The following is a 16520-nucleotide window of genomic DNA, read 5'->3' on the forward strand; positions in this document are numbered from 1 at the left end:
GACCTAATTGTGATTTTGTTTTCTCAATGAGGATTCCCATCTCAATGAACTGAGTTATATCACCTCTCCTCTGTCTCAAAGAGGATTTTGGTCATTCTTTGTCCAGTGTCTTTAGCAGTGTCCAATGCAGCCATACAGTTTCAATAGTTGTCATGCTGCTGAAACTGCAATGTCGCTTACTTGTGGTGTTGGTTTATGCAATAAAGGGTCCTCCGCTACGCTGTAACCTAAGTCTTCAATTCTACACAGAGCCATAAATTGGTCATATTCCAGCTGTCATCGGGGAAAGTAGCAAAGTTGACCTGGGACGCTTTATTACTAAAAGTGAGGCACAATATATGGATACTTTATGGGTTCCACAACTATTTTCTAGTATTTAAATATCCCTGAGGTTGACTGTCTACTTGTAGAGGTTTGGCAAAGTGCTATGTTTACAGTTGTTCCCCACTTCTAAATTGTTCTCAAGACACTAAACTGTGTTGCTCAGTTGAGAGGGTGCACATTCATGCTGAACAGCCTCCAAAGCTCTGAGTGAAGTGGAGTGAAATGGAGCTGTGAATCAAGATTCACACCTCCATTCTCTTTCAAGAAGAAGCCCAGTTCCCATCAAACAAAAGTTGGTGAAAAGTTTGCTCAAACTGTTAGTGCAGTACTTTAAAGCTTTAAGGTGGGAGGATTGACAGACCCCATATAAAGGAGCATCAAAGTCTAAATGTTTGGGAACTGCGAATCCTGAAGCAACTCCTTAAAAAAACCAGGCGAGCACCCATACACGCCTCCTTCCAGAAGGTATTGGATGTCCACAGGAATCCAAGTCTCCCCTCCTCCCCTTGAAAGGACATATTTGACAGGGCAGAGCCAGACGGAGCTCGCACTCCAGCCCAGCCTTCACTGCGGCACAGACGCCCCGGACCTGCTCCTCTTCCTCTCCTCCCTCTTGGACGTTTTAGTTGGTGCTGCTAAACAGCAAATAAGCGACCATGGATGCCATCAAGAAGAAGATGCAGATGCTCAAGCTCGACAAGGAGAATGCCTTGGACAGAGCTGAGCAGGCTGAGTCAGACAAGAAAGCAGCAGAGGACAGAAGCAAACAGGTCTGCAGTTCTTTCGTTTTTCTTTGACGGAAATGTAAAAAGTATAAACTTAAGTGGATTGACTTCCAAATGTGGATTATTTATTTTCTTGGATAACCCATATTAAACATGCATTATTCTGTTTATTTTGGAAGCTAATCCGACCCAGCAGTTTGAATGACTGGTGATGAAAATAAAGAAAAAGATGCGAAAAGTTATGGAAAACTACGTTTAAATGTTTTTCGTTTGAACTCTTTTGCATGCACGTGTAGTTAGAGGACGATATAAGAGAGATGGAAAAGAAATTGCGCACTACAGAAGACGAGCGAGATAAAGTGTTTGAGGAGCTCCAAACTGCTGAGGAAAAGCTGCTGAGTGCAGAGGAGACTGCAACCAAGGTATCTGACTGTCTAAAGTGCATGAGCTTCTTTAACTCCTTTCTTCTTTCTGTCTTTCCCCTGTCCTGTCCTCTGCGTCTCTGCTCCAAACGCGCACTTGCGCCTCCGCGCGCGCTCACGCCACTCCCATCTTCCTGCTGATCACCCCCCGCCCACACACACACCCTGAAACTATCCTGACACAAAAACCAGCTGGAGGACGACTTGGTGGCCCTGCAGAAGAAGCTAAAAGGAACAGAAGATGAGCTGGACAAGTACTCCGAGGCTCTTAAAGATGCCCAGGAGAAACTTGAGCTGGCTGAGAAGAAAGCCACCGACGTGAGTATGGATGGGATTCACCGTGGCACCCTCCTTCCATCACGCTGCCTGACCTTTTCACCCTCTCATCTGTCAGAGAAACGACAGTTTCACACCATAGAAATAGATTTAGACAACTGAAGCTGGCTTTATCAGCCCTTTTTAGGATAAAGTGTGTATTTAAAGCATTGCGACTCACAAAAAAACACGCTTTATCCTAAATAAATATAAAATTATGCTAGAGTTACTATTAAACTGTCGTTTCGTGTTATTTAAAGTCACATGCACAATCACTCACAGTCCAGCACTATAAGAAAGTCATGGTTAAAATGTAATAACCCAAATAACTCAGAATATTTTCTGTATCCACCGCCCAATTATTTAACTTTTGTCCTCCTTCAGGCCTGCACAAACTAAAGATCGGGGATCTTTAGTATATCTGTATCCTATAGCTGGTACAGTCTAATAATGTGGCTACTTCCTCAGAACTCCGACAGTCAGCGCCAGGATAAATATAGCCCACTCCTTTATATGGTCAAGTTAGAGCTCACATTAGCGCGCTGCGCTTTTTCTCCCACAGGGAAAGAATAATAGTTTCCTATCACGATGCGTCAAAAAGCTTTCTTTAAAAAAAAAAGACAGTAAAAGAAACAACTAAAAAATGTAAGCATTGAGGGTTTCCCACGTTTGGATGTGGCCTAGCGGACTATGTAAAGAATTTTAATTTTAGCTTTTAAAGGGTGGGGAGAAAATCTGAATAGGAGTCCAATTTATGACAACATGTGGGATTATGAGTTGTATTGCATTGAAACGGAGATGTTTACTCCAAAAGTCAATCAGGTTGCAGTGTGTCTCTATAGGGGGAAAACCCGTTGTAATAATCTCTTAATTGGATTACAAAGATGTTGTCGGGCCAAAGTCTGTCAGAGTCCAAGTCCTGTGAGTTTAAGTTTACTTGAGAAGTCTTTAATTCTTAAGAGGCTTATAAAATCAAATCCGCCGTTTTAGGTTGATATATACAGAAATTACAATGTTTAATTGTTGTTTTTATTGCGTGGTACTTTTCATACATTTGGATGTGGTTTCAAACTCGCAGCATGTAATTAGAAGGTTCAGTGAGGATGTCAGCTGTTTGGGAAAAAAAGTGTAATACTGGGTGTTGACCAGCAGAGAGCAATATTGCTCTTTTGAGTTAATTTAGCACAAACTGGGTGGGTTTAAAAATAAGTAGCATTGTTGCATTTAATCAATTTACTCTCCTTTAATTTTATTATTTTATGTTACAGAAGGTCAAGGTTTTAAAAATGTCAGTAATAACTGTTTCTGAAATGCATACTTTTATAGTTTTAGGTGAAATCTGCTGCACTTCCTGGATTAAAAAAAGAAAAAACTGGCAATGCTCAGCGCGTCTCCAGAAAGCGTGCACTGTCAAATCTGAACGCGCAGCTTTCTGCACCATCAAGGACGTCATTCCGTTTCTTCCTTTCAAATTCTCAGAAATAGACGGCAGCTCAGTGTGTGTGTTTTTTATATATATATTTATATTTAGTATATTGTTATACACGATGGCTGGAGTTAGTTCGGTGGATGCAGTCAAACGAAAGATCAGATCTTTACAAGAGCAGGCGGACGGAGCTGAAGAAAGAGCCGAGAGGTTACAGAAGGAGCTGCTTGAGTACAGAAAAGCCAGGGAACATGTAAGCGTGATTCATTACCCTTAATATGTATGAAAAAACGTGATTTACGCGCTTGTTTGTATGATTAGACGGAGCGACAGCAGGTGACATTTTCTTTCCAAACGCACCACAGCTCGGAAATCCGAGCTTTACCGGGTGTCGCCTTAGTTTCTTATGGGTTTTGACAGCCGGCTGCTTCGAACCGAGTCTGTTGTTGATGGTTTTAGGCCGCTGACGGTGGAGCGGTTCAGTACTAATGGGTTGGACCGCGGTGTTGCCTCATCTCCTCAATGATGATGCTCGTAACGGTCTCTCCGTCAACCCGCTCTACGAAATTCGGGGTTTGCGGTCAACGTAGCACCAAGTCAAACATGTCACTTTTTTTTAAATCCAATTTTGAAACACCAGGAAGTGGGAGGTAAAATGTGGCAACATTTTCGGTTCTAAGTGTGTGCTGTCAAGCTTTTGTGCTTTGTCCTTATAAGGACAGTCGTTTTTCAGAGCTGCAAAAGACAAGAGCGCGTAGCAGAGCGGAAAAAAAGTATGCCGCTTCTGAAAAGTTTGCTTTAAGTGTGTCACAGAACAGGTGAAAATGCACTTTGTCCTGTGCATACTTTTCAGCATTCTGCAGATAACAGAATGAGCTAGAAAACGCTGCTGTTTTCTGCTCAATGCAGATTTTTTTATGGTAGTTACCCACCTGCTGAGCACACAACAGAAAGCAGAAGTGGCATTAAGTAGCAGTAAATAGAAGTTTCCTGTGGTATTTTCACTCCTTTCTACTTCAGCATTCAGGTGCTGAAACAGTTTTGAAAATCATGAGCAGACATTTTTTGAACTAAAATGAAAAGTACCCACCAACTAAATTGACATTAGTCCTCCTTTAGCTGAATTTAGAAAAATAAACTTGTTTAAAAGTTTGGATAATCCAAAATGCTTCAAACTTTTTAGCAATAAACACATTACCTATTTCATGTGAACTGGCCTACATGAACTCCTGCTTTGAAAGCAACATTTCTAAGAGCTGTTATACAGTTACATGTGCATGACTGCTTTTGGATGTCTTTAACCACTTTGACTTGTGGGCCACAAAATGTCCTAAAATTTGTCAGAAGGGCAAACTTAAAGAAATGCTGCGTTCATGTGCTGTTAGAAGGATCAGAAAAATACCTGTCTGACTCAGAATGCACACATGAATGTCAGAACAACAACAAATCTTCCAACACTACATGAGTGCAAGATCATTTTGTGCACCTAAACAAATGATCCTGCAGTGTATGGTGCACCAGCGCCTGAAATATGGGGGGGTGGGGGGTGTACATGAGAAATTGTGCCATAGAATTAGTGACATAGAACTAATAACACACTAAAAACTCCATAGCTAAAAATAACCCAAAGTGGGTTATTTTAACTCAAGCAAAGAATAGTTATTTGTGTTAAAAGGAAACCACTATAACTAAAAAAAAAAAAAAAAAAAATGTTCCAAAAACATGTCCCAAGAGGAATAACCCAAGAAGAAATGACCCAAGTTTATTAAGAGTGTAAAAAAAATGCAGGATTACATTGTCCCACCAAGCCTAAAACACTGGCTCAAATAGTTACATTTCCTGCTTGCCTTTTTAGGCAGATTGTGTGTGAAAGAATTTCTTAAGTCTCCTCATTTTTAACTTTTCTCTCCCTAGGCTGAAAGTGACGTCGCTTCCCTTAACAGACGTATCCAGCTGGTTGAGGAGGAGTTGGATCGTGCTCAGGAGCGTCTGGCCACTGCCTTGACAAAGCTGGAGGAGGCTGAGAAAGCTGCTGATGAGAGTGAGAGGTGGGAGGTTTTTATGTATTATTCTTTTTCCTTATGGCCTATACTGCAACATAGGCTCTCAACCTTTTTTTGCTTTTTTAAATGAATAAAAAACAATCTCTGGAGATCAAGTTTTCCTCCTCCTTGTGTTCAGATTGGTTATCGTTGGTCCTAATCTGGGTTAAAGCTAACCTTTAGGCAGTCAGTCTTCAAATATTATGCCATCTTTTTTAAAGTAGTGGAACTCTGAGTTTGAGTTGACTGAATATTTAACATTTTTCCCTGCCTTGGGTGAGACCTAGTGGTAAACACAAATGATCTCTGACTCATGCACCCTTAAGGCAAAATGAACGTAACTCTTCACTTGTGCTGCTCTGCAGCTGAATTTCTTTTTTTTTTGCTTTACTTTTTTTTTTACTTGGAGGAGAATGTCACAAGTGCACAGGATTCAAACACACAATTCCTAAAATTCCCTGACTGTCTGTTTCCACAGAGGCATGAAGGTCATTGAAAACAGGGCCATGAAGGATGAGGAGAAGATGGAGATCCAGGAGATCCAGCTGAAAGAGGCCAAACACATCGCTGAGGAGGCCGACCGCAAATATGAGGAGGCGAGTTTTTTAGCCGCCAGCAAGAATTGCTGATGGGGAATCTGCATCTCCATGACTTACAATTCCATTTTCTAAGAACTTTCTCTTTCTTATGTCATGCAGTTTTAAGTTTTTACTTTCAGAACAAGTTTCTACACATACTTTTGTCCATACTCAGTCTTCACACATAACTTTAGGCAAACAAACTGTACAATATGTTCTGTAACTGTAAATGTAGGTGAAAGAGCGGGTCATAAATATTAACACTAAACGTTGTGCGAGTTGTTGTTTAACACGTGGTGTGCTTCACCTAAAGGTGGCTCGTAAACTGGTCATCATTGAGAGTGACCTGGAGCGCACAGAGGAGCGCGCTGAGCTATCAGAGGGGTAAGAGGTTTCAGCTTTTTTCTAAATCAGCACCCACACGTGCATGAAACAAATTTCAGCTCTGCACACTAACACACAGAGCACATTACTGTTTCCGTGTAAACAGCGGACCGTGTGTTCTTACTTTTTGTGCTGATTATTTGCATGCTCACCACGATTTGAATGGTTTTTGGCTTGCACACGCGTGCCCCGCCCACTAACAGGCGCGCTCGGAGAGTGGAGGAGGAGCTAAGAGTTTTGGAGCAAAGCCTGAAATCACTAAGCTCCACGGTTACCCAGGTACTAAAGCAAAACTAACACACTCTTTTTAGAAGCTGTTGTGATTCTTAGTTCTGCTGCCTCTTCTTTACTTCTCCTGCTGGCTTCTTTCCCTCTTGTATTCCAATGATATCCTGCCTGACGTTGCTTGGCGCTGTGCAACAATTCCATATTTGAATGTTAAATCAACCCCTAAATTATAGTTTGCCGTCACTTTCCTGCTCTGTTAAGGTACCTTTAGAGATGTCGGGCCTTCCTTCTTGTTCATTCCTGGTAGTTATTATCTATTTTGTTTCCTCTCCCTCTTTCTCACCATCCATCATCCTTTGGATCTGTATCTGCTTATCCGTCCTTGTTGCCCCTCCCATTGCCCTTCTGGGTGTCCTTGGCAACCTCTTCCTCTTGTCTAAAACACCAGCAAATGCTCTGAGCTTGAGGAAGAGTTGAAAACTGTGACCAACAACCTGAAGTCACTGGAGGCCCAGGCTGAGAAGGTACGTGGGGCTTTCCGGGCCTCCGCATGCTGTTCAATTCCTCCTTCTTCCTGGAGGATTTGATGGAAAAACCGAAATTATCAAATTGTCAATTTTTGTTTTAGGTTTTTGTCCATTAAAATTCCTAGAATTGAATTTGGCGCTGTCAGGGAGTGTTTGTGACACCTTGTCATTGTGTTTTTTTTGTCCCACAGTACTCACTGAAGGAGGACAAATATGAGGAGGAGATCAAAGTCCTCACTGACAAGCTGAAGGAGGTACGGGCATCTTTTGGATTCCAGGGTCTGATGCTGCTCTAATACAGTTCCAGTGTTGGACTTAGATCTGTTTGTGTCCTGCAGGCTGAGACTCGCGCTGAGTTCGCTGAGAGATCAGTAGCCAAGCTTGAGAAGACCATTGATGACTTGGAAGGTACGTCATTGGTGTTCTCTCTTTGCGCTTTAATTTAAAAAAATATATTTTGTCAGCCTTTGTTTTCTGGTGAGTACTCTGTTTTTTTCAAAGGTCTCACTTAAGCTTAGTCCTTTTTTTAACAGATTCATTTCTGTTTTGGTGATTTCATTAAATCCTTTGATTATTTGGGAAGCAAAAAAGAACAGTTTTATTTGCTAACAGTAGGGTTAGGTGTTGACTCATTCCTCAAGCAGAGGAAGAGATAAAGACCAAACACACATGGCAGATTCCTGACTGTGCTGAGGAATTTGCACAAACATTTGTGGCACTTTTCTTTTATTCTGTCCTTTGATATAAAAAAAAATCCCACTGAAACTTTGTTTCCCACTCAGCTTTGTTTTCAACTTTTCTGTCTTCTCTTCCTCTTTCTCCTGCAAATGTTTATGGATGCCTCCCCTTTCACCTCCTCGTTACTCGCTCCACCCACTTTGCCCTCTCCGTCACCGCACCTCCCTTCCCTACACCTCTGGCACACCAATAGATGAGTTGTATTCCCAGAAACTGAAGTACAAGGCCATCAGCGAGGAGCTGGACCACGCCCTCAACGACATGACTTCCATGTAACTTTCCTCCCGCTGCACCTGTCTGTGTCGTCATCAGCCTCCTCTGTGACGTCCCCCTGCCCTCCCCTCCATTGTCTCTACTACAGCTTGTTAAACTCAGACGTTGCATCCATCCGCCTTGTCACATCATTTCTGAAGACATTTGATGTTTGAAAAACAAACATGAATGTCGGATGTAACTGTTTGACTTGGTTCTTCTCATACCCCTGAGACGCGTCACTACTTGGATCAGTGTTATCTATATGTGGAAGCACTGAGGTTAGGCATGAAGACATGGGCTTAACATTTTATCGCAAAAGTGATCCAATTAAAATGCATGAAGGAGGCATGTTAATCAATCAATGATCCAATCACTATAGATTTATAGAAATTCTCATACAAGTCCTCTACTAATCTGGTCTACTTCTGTCCAGAAGAAAGGCCCTTTGTTGTGGGGATTCATTTTGTCATGACACCAGTTGTAGTTTAGCATCTCTGAGGTTGGGCCCCCAGTTTTGCTAAACTTCTTTTCCGCAAGTCATTTTTATGTGGGAGATAAAAGAAGCAGTCCTGCACTTTCCTTCCTCCAAATCATGTTTACCCTTCACAATGCATTTTTCATGATGCATTGGATTATGGTGTGTTGCGGTGCTCATCTCATATCTTTATAGCTCCCTCACCGATGCCCCCTGGTTTACTGTGCTTCTTCTCTTCCACACAGATAATTTGTTTACACCTCATCAAAGACGCCTCCTGTGGGCTGAGCAGCGTCTGTCTGCTCTCTCCAACCTTCTGTCCACTCTGCCTTCCCTCTGTGCTTTGCCTTTCTTTCCTCCTCATGCCCGTTGCATCCCATCACTTGTACAGAGTCCTAGAAACTTTCTGCGTTGTGTAAGAAATAAACATCCTTCCTTCTGTGTAAGCTGTATCTCCTTATTCTGTCCCTTTTTACTTTCTTTTCAGTGTCTTCTTATTTTAGAGTGGTGCTAATGATAACTGGTATTTATTTTATTCATCACATGACAGCCTTAATACCCATATACTTTCTCAAAGTATCCAATTGTAATTAATGTCATTTCAATCTTCACATATTGTTCTATGGAGTTGAGGTATTAGAAGTGTATCAATAGTGCTTTGGGCAGAAAACCCTTGAGCAACAACAGGTGCTTGTCTGAAAGCTGAGCCAAGTATTTGAGAAAGAAGCATGCATGCTCTCTTTGACATGTAGTGTTGAGAAAGTGATAACTAACTGGAAGGATGTTAGAGATTAGTGCTGGATAGGTATCTGGAAAACTGGTTCAAAGTGGTAGTTTGAAGACAGAACAGCGTGTCTGAGTTAAGGAGCCTCATTCGGTTCTGGGGAAATCTGGACAATTTGACAGTCAGTGATTTTAAAAGCAAGTGAGCTTTGTATTATGGATCATATTTTGTCAACAGCATTAATAAATTCACAATGGCAAACTGCAAGTGTATTTTTTTTCCCTAAACAATGTATGCAATTTAAGACCCAAAAATTTGGAACTAAAAGATTGTTTCTAAAATACTCATTGGAATAACAAATCAAGCTTAGCTTTTCCCCCCAAAATTCTTTGTTTTTTCATGATTTGTTCTTGGAAAACTTACCTTTTTTCTTTTATTACTAAGTGCCAAAGCTTAACCTATATTCTACAGAATAATGAGACAGGTTACAACCAAATACTTATCATGTTGCAATGTTTGGAGCATTATTCCAAGTGAAAAACAAGAACAAATATTCTTTAAAAATTACTCATTTTCAAGATTTGTTCTTGGGCAGGTAAGTTTTAGAACAACAAGCTCCTTTTTCCTCTGATTATACTTCCTGTTTGTGTTTCATTTTGCTTCCTGGCCCCTAAAGACTGTCAACATCATGGGGGGAAAAATCACCTCCCAATGAGTCAAGTGTGTAGGGTTTTAAATATGGACTAAAAATATCAAATAGTTTTAATACTTATGCACGGCTAGAAATGTTTTGTTACTGCTGATTTCAGGGTTACCAATTTAAAACTGCTAACGTGTCACCTTACCATTTTAACCTCTAACAGATGGAAATGCTCAACCCTTTTTTTTGCATTATTATTGTTTTTATAGAGATTGACTGATACTGTGCATGATCGCTTGCATAACATGATTGTGTTTTGATCCTCCGTTGCCAGTGGTCTGCTGGTTGAGTTAAAAATTAAGCAAAGACCACTTTTATGTAACCAGTTTGATTATTAATGAAAACTGACTAACTGACCCATGTGTGCATGCTTGTAGAAGATTAAAATGTCTTTATTTGGTGTTCTAACAGAGAAACTGTCACAAGCTAAAGAAGAGAACATCGATATGCATCAGATGTTGGACCAGACTCTAATGGAACTGAATAACTTGTGAAGTTACAGCCTGACCCTGCACACATTTATTGTTTTTTTTTTGCACCTTGCTTACTATAAAACCCTATTTGTACCTTTGACAATATGGGAAGAAAAGGACAACCTGATAAAATATTCCAAGATGCACGGTCCTGCCTTTAGCGAAACTCAGCTAGTGAGTTAAATTATAAGCCCAGCTATTTCCTTTTATGAAACCTTATGTGAGAGACACCATGTTTGTTTTAGGCCAATTTTTATGTCTGCCTTTTGCAGTCTTTGCAGTTGCATTTTGGGTTGTTTTTTTACATGTCCTTTTCTAAAATGACATGTGCCATTGTGCAAAAATCATTGTCTGTATTTTGCATTGAAGCTCATCTAATGCACAAAACTCCACCTCCATTAACAAACAAACCAAAGAACAAAGTGTTACTCCTTGTACTGCAGTGCATATAGGCTTGGTTAAATCAGACCGACCATCAACTGTAAAAGCCTGTGCCTGCCAGCATGTACTGTATACTGGAGCTCCTGTGTCAGCTGTGTGCATGACAGTAAACAGAGTCTAAATGTGCTTTTAAACCAAGGTTCTACTTGTCTACATTTTGTCTATTATCGTTTCAGACAATTGGTTGTGCAATGTTTTAGCTTTGTTGTGATTTAGAGGTTTCAAATGTTCCTCATATCTGAACTGTAAAAAAATTCTGAATATTAATAAAAGCATGTTTTGAAAGTTTTCTAATTTTGTTTGTCCTCATTAAGAGTTTTTTATGCATTGCTAAACTAATAAACCCTGCATGAAAAAATGACTGTTTATTACATCACTTACAACTTAATAATCATTAAAAATTAGGCAGTATACTTTACTTTTTATATACTATATACATACTGTAAACTTAAAATGTTCAAAGTGATATTTTTACACTCAAGTACACGTAACCCTTGTGCTATCTTAGATGACCCCACCCTTACATTGACGTGTTCTCCCTACCATGGCAAAGGTGGATAAAGGTGGAAAGATTTCATGCAATTCATGGACACCAGTGAAGACCACAAATCATTGCAGAAAAAAGGGTCAGAGCACTGTCTAGTGGGTCTAGATGACCCAACGTTAAAGTGCCTAGGATAGCACAAGGGTTAAAATAAACTTCAACTGCACTACCTTTTGCTAAAGGGAGTTTAAAATTAAATAAAAATATATTATCTGCTTGTCACAGGTGAGAAAAAGTATTTATCTAGAGACGTGAAAATCTTTAATTCTGTACATAACGTAATTTTTATTGACTGAGGCATTGGTGGAGCTAGAACATTTGGGGGGGGGGGGGGGGGGTAGAAGGGTGGCAAATGACACCTGACTGGAAGCCTGGATAGGTCGGCATGCACAACACAAATTTAGGGGCTCAAGATTTATTATAAATAAAATTCCCTGTGTCACTTGTATTAATGTATTTGTGATTTCTTAATCTTTGTCAATAATGATACTATATTGACTCAAAAATTGGGGGGCAAAGCTGCCCCCTCTTGTTCCGCTGTAGCTCCGCCCCAGGACTCAATTTTTTAGTAAGAAAATAGGCCAACATTTAAGTACTGATATCGCTCAATAAGTCTAAACCTAATTTCATAATCCCTCAGATTTAAAAATATGGCATTTTAATTGTGTAACAATAATAACAATTATTATTATTATTGGCATAGCTTAGCTTCCACTGACAAAAACCCGTGTTGAACGGATCTGGGTTCGACTATTTTGGTCTTGCTCGGAGGCATAAACAGGAAGTTGATTGTCGAAGCAGCAGCAACCGATTAAAAACAACGAAAGCAATTTTCCCAAAATGTCCCGCTTGTTCTTATCGCGTCGTTTCTGTGGCAGATGCTCAGCTTTACTGCCTCTCGATTGCAGTTTAGGAACGCGCGTGAGCCTGCAGGCAAACGTTGTAACTCTCACACAGAGACGACTTCTAGTAGCTGGACGATCGGTGCTGTTTAGAAACCAGTCAAAGTCGAAGGTTTGGATGATCTGTGGGGTCGGTGTTGGAATCGCTTTAGCTGTGGGACTCCAGTACGGCTCGTGCGATCAAACAGTTGGAAAGCCTGCTGACACTGATCGGTTCAGGGGCGCCATTAAGGTCAGCAGAGAGCTTTTGGAGCGGATAAAGGTAGGCACAGAGGTAGGACTGACTGTTGACTTGTCTGTGTTGTGGTGACGTGCACGTCCACCTGTTTTTCTAATAATGTGTCTGTGATTTCAGGGTGAGGTTGGAGCTCCTGGATTGGTGGTTGGGGTTTCTGTGGATGGATCTCAGGTTTGGAGTGAAGGTTGGTGGAGACCATGGACCAGACAGTCAGACAGAATCATAGCAGAACATTTGCAGGAGCAGATCTATGCTCCTGGAGAGATCTCCATCTCCACCAGTTAATCAGCAGCAATGACATCTATCAAATTTCACAGAATAAGTGTTTTCGTTCAAGGCTCAGGATCCAGTGCTGCATCTGCATCCAAACATGTGATCTAATGTTTCTTTTAAAATGTTTGCATGTTTGACCTCTAAAACTGTGTTCTATCCTGCCCCACAGGTTATTCTGGTTTATTTTAGGGTTATCTTAAGTAGGTAAATTTGACATTTGCATCCTTTATTCAATACACAGGGCTGGACTCATCGAAGAATTGAAGTGGGACATAAAGGGCGAACATTGTTTCATTTCATCCTCATAGGTGTCGTACTTTAGCAAACTTTTTTACTTGGTTATGGTTGATTGTATACAAACCGTCTCCATGTCCTCTAAAAGGCATACCTTAGGAAACCTGTCTTGCTTTACCAGTTTCTACAGACTGCTAGAGGCGGCACAAGCATTTCACTTTTTTCTTTCCGTCTGCGCAGAGTGAGTCGGTCTCCATTCTGCTTCTGTGTTTAGTGAAGTCAATGGTCTGAACACAAAGGGTGGACGCATGAGTGGAGATGCTGTGAGGTTACAAAACAGAGCTGCTCTCTTTGCTCCTGTTCCTGTTCTTTCGTGTTGTTGCACTCTTTGTTGGTGCTTTTTTGAAGCTTAGGGTTTAGGGAATAAAATAAAAATGTTTGCAGAAAGAATGCTCACCCACAAAAACCTAATTTCTCGGTTAAACATTAAACTCAGAGTTCAAACCTTCATTCACAAGGGTAGGTTTTATTAAGAGCATGGCTTTTTTTCCAAATGATTACATATTACTGATGCTGATTCTTCTTCCATTAGAAATCACATAAAGGAGCCATCATTCTATAAATTCCCCCTCTTTACACGAGCAAACATCCTGTATAGTCTTCCAACAAATATTTTTAATAATCATAATCAAAATAGTGAAACATTATTCACATCAGAGACAAAGAGGTCCTAAAATCAAACCGTGATGCCCTTTACAGTTGAGCACTTTACCATCTCACAGATAAGTCACATTATTCCCGATATCTCCCCAAAGCTCAAAGAGCAAAAGGAGAAGATAACATTAAACTGTGTCATAAGCACATGTTAGGTTTATCAGTTTAAAACTCTGTAAGTAGATGTAACATTTACTGGCAGTGGGCAGAAAGTGGGGATACATCAGTGCAAATTTAAGGACAAAGCTTAGTTAAAGTCAGAGTCCCACTATCTGTCACACACCTAGGTGTGCGAAATTTGTTCTCCGCTCTCTTCATTAGTTTGGTCACTATTATAATTTTTTTATTTTTTTCCTGTGATTCAGGGCTCGGTTACGCTGATCTGGAGAACCGTGTTCCATGCACTCCAGAAACGGTGATGCGAATTGCCAGCATCAGTAAACCCTTCACTACTGCAGCTGCCGCACACTTGTGTCAAGAGGGCAAACTGAAGCTGGACGTTCCTGTCCAAGAATACGTCCCAGAGTTTCCCCAAAAACACTTTGATGGAAAAGTTGTACGTCAAATAAAATTCTATCTAAATACGGCTTTAAATAACAATGTTTTTTTTTGAATGTGTGTATACATTTCTTTTCTTTTTCAGGTCACTATAACCCCTCGTATGTTGTTGTCACACCTCAGTGGTATCCGCCATTATGAGAAAGATTTCAACAAAATCAAAGCAGGCAAGGCAAAAGCTAATGAACCTCTGAGGAAACCAGTGAAAGAGGAAGATGAGATGGAGAAACACAAAGAACAAGCAACAACAGAACACTGCCATAAAGGCAAAGATTCTGCTCAGGCTCAAAAGAAAAAAGAGTTTGAGCATGAAGAATATTACTTAAAAGAAAACTTTGAAAGTGTCACTCAAGCACTTAACCTGTTTAAAGATGACCCGCTGGTTTTTGAACCAGGTAAAGGAAAAAAGAAAAAAAAAGTTGTGAAATTTTCCACTTTGCTTCTCTTTAAAAAGAAAAAAAATCCTCTTACAGAACGATTGTTTTTCAACTCACAGGGAGCACGTTTCTCTACTCCACCCACGCCTTCACGCTGCTCAGTGCCGTCATAGAGCGTGCTGCTGGCCAGCATTTTCTAGACGTCATGATGAACATGTTCCGTGAGCTGGGAATGCTCAACACAACTCCTGATGAGAACGACCGCATTATTTACCGCAGATCCAGGTAAGGTGTCATCCTCAATTAAAAGCCTTAAGGTTTTTTTTCCAACAATTACTTTTATGACACTTATGAATATTTTTTAATGTAAAACTTCAAAATCTTCCTTCTAGATTTTATCATCTCAACAAAAAAGGACGTGTTGTGAACAGCCCTTATGTGGACAATTCCTACAAGTGGGCAGGTGGTGGTTTTCTCTCCACAGTGGGAGATCTGCTGCAGTTTGGGAATGCCCTGCTCTACAGCTACCAAGTGGCCCATCTTAAAGATGCTGAAGGCCTTCTTCCCGGCTTCCTTAAACCCAAAGCTGCAATTGAGATGTGGACTCCTGTTGACAAGACGGAGCCTGGCTGGGACAAGGATGGACTGTACGCACAAGGCTGGCTCGTAGTGGAGAAGCTGCAGAAATATGGCCAGTGCAGGAAGCGCAGGCACTATGTGTCACACACCGGAGCAGCTGTGGGGGCCAGCAGCGTCCTCCTAGTGTTGCCCAGTGAGGTGGCAGATCAGAACCCCGTCCCACCCCGAGGAGTCGTGGTCACCATCGTCACCAACATGCAGTCTGTGGGACTGAACACTACAGCCCTGAAAATTGCACTGGAGTTTGACAAAGCACGAAACGCTACAGATTAATGTCTTTTATTGTGCCAGTTTACATTTCAGTGTTTGACACACATTCATTTTGAGGCCATTTTTTCAAAAACCCGTCTTGTGTTTCAGGAAATAATTTAAATATATTTAAATGGAGGAATTTTATGTAAACTAAGTATCTCATTTTCAACGGCAAAGGTGATTTTGCAGGTGTCATACTTACATTTTTTCTACATGCCAATTTCGAAATGCACGTTTTAATGTAAATACATTAAAATGGTCCTGGTGTCCACTACAGTTGACATTCATTAAACGCCTGCTGTTTTAAAGCAGAAAACATGAAACTTTTTTCAGATCTAACATGTTTATGACCAAGAATATATATAATTATCATGGTAAAGAAAGGAATAGATACATCATATTTGACTTGCCTTTCACCTTTCCATAAAATGAGGTAAATGGTATGGCAGCCATCTTGGTAGAGGTAAAACTTAAAGTTCCCAGCATGCAAACTCATCACATCACTGGAAAGCCCAGGATGTCCTCTACAGAGTAGAGTAGGATTTGGAAAGGTATCCCTTAATTCCTTAGAAATATACAGGTAAACAAAATGTCCATTAAAGAGGACATAAATGACTGGGCCTGGTCTCAGGAGGATATACAGTATTCCCCTGTATTTGCAGGGAGACACCTGTAAATAAAAAGAATGTGCAAGTATTTTAAAGCTTCTGAAACATTTTCAGCATTTTATTGTCAATTTAAAGTGAGTAGGACAATGTCGCTCCAAAAATTGTCAAATTTCAAGAATTCGATTATTTTCAACAGGCTTTATGAATTAAGCGTCGAAGATACAATTTAACTAACTATTGTTTTAAAAGTATTTTGTACACCTCTAACAATAGGAAATCTGTTTTGTTCAAAGAACGGTGAAGCTTTACTCATATTTCCCTGGAACATGTAAGGAATCTCTGCTGCTACTAGATGGAGACAACAGCAAAGAAGTCACCTGTGTTGAGTTTTAAGGTCAAACTTG

General features: G+C 40.5%; 2 protein-coding genes across 10 annotated transcripts; both read left to right on the forward strand.

Annotated features, from left to right (window-relative positions):
* Nucleotides 1-435: 435 nt before the first annotated feature.
* Nucleotides 436-11071, forward strand: tpm1 (tropomyosin 1 (alpha)). Of its 8 annotated transcripts, none has more exons than XM_023955804.2 (10): nucleotides 436-1094; nucleotides 1664-1789; nucleotides 5127-5260; nucleotides 5733-5850; nucleotides 6146-6216; nucleotides 6893-6968; nucleotides 7163-7225; nucleotides 7310-7379; nucleotides 7903-7981; nucleotides 8685-9424. In XM_023955804.2, exons 1-10 carry the CDS (start codon nucleotides 981-983, stop codon nucleotides 8686-8688), a joined length of 855 nt encoding a protein of 284 aa, XP_023811572.1. In that variant the 5' UTR covers nucleotides 436-980; the 3' UTR covers nucleotides 8689-9424. The 8 variants fall into 8 exon arrangements, with proteins under 8 accessions (XP_023811572.1, XP_023811575.1, XP_023811573.1 ...); XM_023955806.2 differs by lacking the exon at nucleotides 1664-1789 and adding an exon at nucleotides 1346-1471 and having other exon boundaries at nucleotides 725-1094; XM_023955807.2 differs by lacking the exons at nucleotides 7903-7981; nucleotides 8685-9424 and adding an exon at nucleotides 10275-11071 and having other exon boundaries at nucleotides 500-1094.
* A 949-nt stretch (nucleotides 11072-12020) lies between these two features.
* Nucleotides 12021-15831, forward strand: lactb (lactamase, beta). 2 transcript variants are annotated; one of them, XM_011476119.4, is made up of 6 exons: nucleotides 12021-12485; nucleotides 12579-12645; nucleotides 14048-14238; nucleotides 14326-14635; nucleotides 14737-14902; nucleotides 15010-15831. In XM_011476119.4, exons 1-6 carry the CDS (start codon nucleotides 12162-12164, stop codon nucleotides 15527-15529), a joined length of 1578 nt encoding a protein of 525 aa, XP_011474421.1. In that variant the 5' UTR covers nucleotides 12021-12161; the 3' UTR covers nucleotides 15530-15831. The 2 variants fall into 2 exon arrangements, with proteins under 2 accessions (XP_011474421.1, XP_004069693.1); XM_004069645.4 differs by having other exon boundaries at nucleotides 12054-12497.
* The last annotated feature ends 689 nt before the right edge of the window (nucleotides 15832-16520 follow it).

The sequence above is a fragment of the Oryzias latipes genome, chromosome 6 (assembly GCF_053564925.1).
Source record: "Oryzias latipes strain Hd-rR chromosome 6, Olatipes_Hd-rR_3.1".
NCBI lineage: Eukaryota > Metazoa > Chordata > Actinopteri > Beloniformes > Adrianichthyidae > Oryzias > Oryzias latipes.

Coding starts and splice junctions, on each gene's coding strand:
- tpm1 (XM_023955802.2), top strand. CDS start 3,046: ATGTTACAGAAGGTCAAGGTTTTAAAAATGTCAGTAATAACTGTTTCT. Junction 5,261..5,732: donor GCTGCTGATGAGAGTGAGAG/GTGGGAGGTTTT, acceptor CTGTTTCCACAG/AGGCATGAAGGTCATTGAAA. Junction 7,226..7,309: donor TCACTGACAAGCTGAAGGAG/GTACGGGCATCT, acceptor TGTGTCCTGCAG/GCTGAGACTCGCGCTGAGTT.
- lactb (XM_004069645.4), top strand. CDS start 12,162: ATGTCCCGCTTGTTCTTATCGCGTCGTTTCTGTGGCAGATGCTCAGCT. Junction 12,646..14,047: donor ATCTCAGGTTTGGAGTGAAG/GTTGGTGGAGAC, acceptor CCTGTGATTCAG/GGCTCGGTTACGCTGATCTG. Junction 14,903..15,009: donor ATTATTTACCGCAGATCCAG/GTAAGGTGTCAT, acceptor TCTTCCTTCTAG/ATTTTATCATCTCAACAAAA.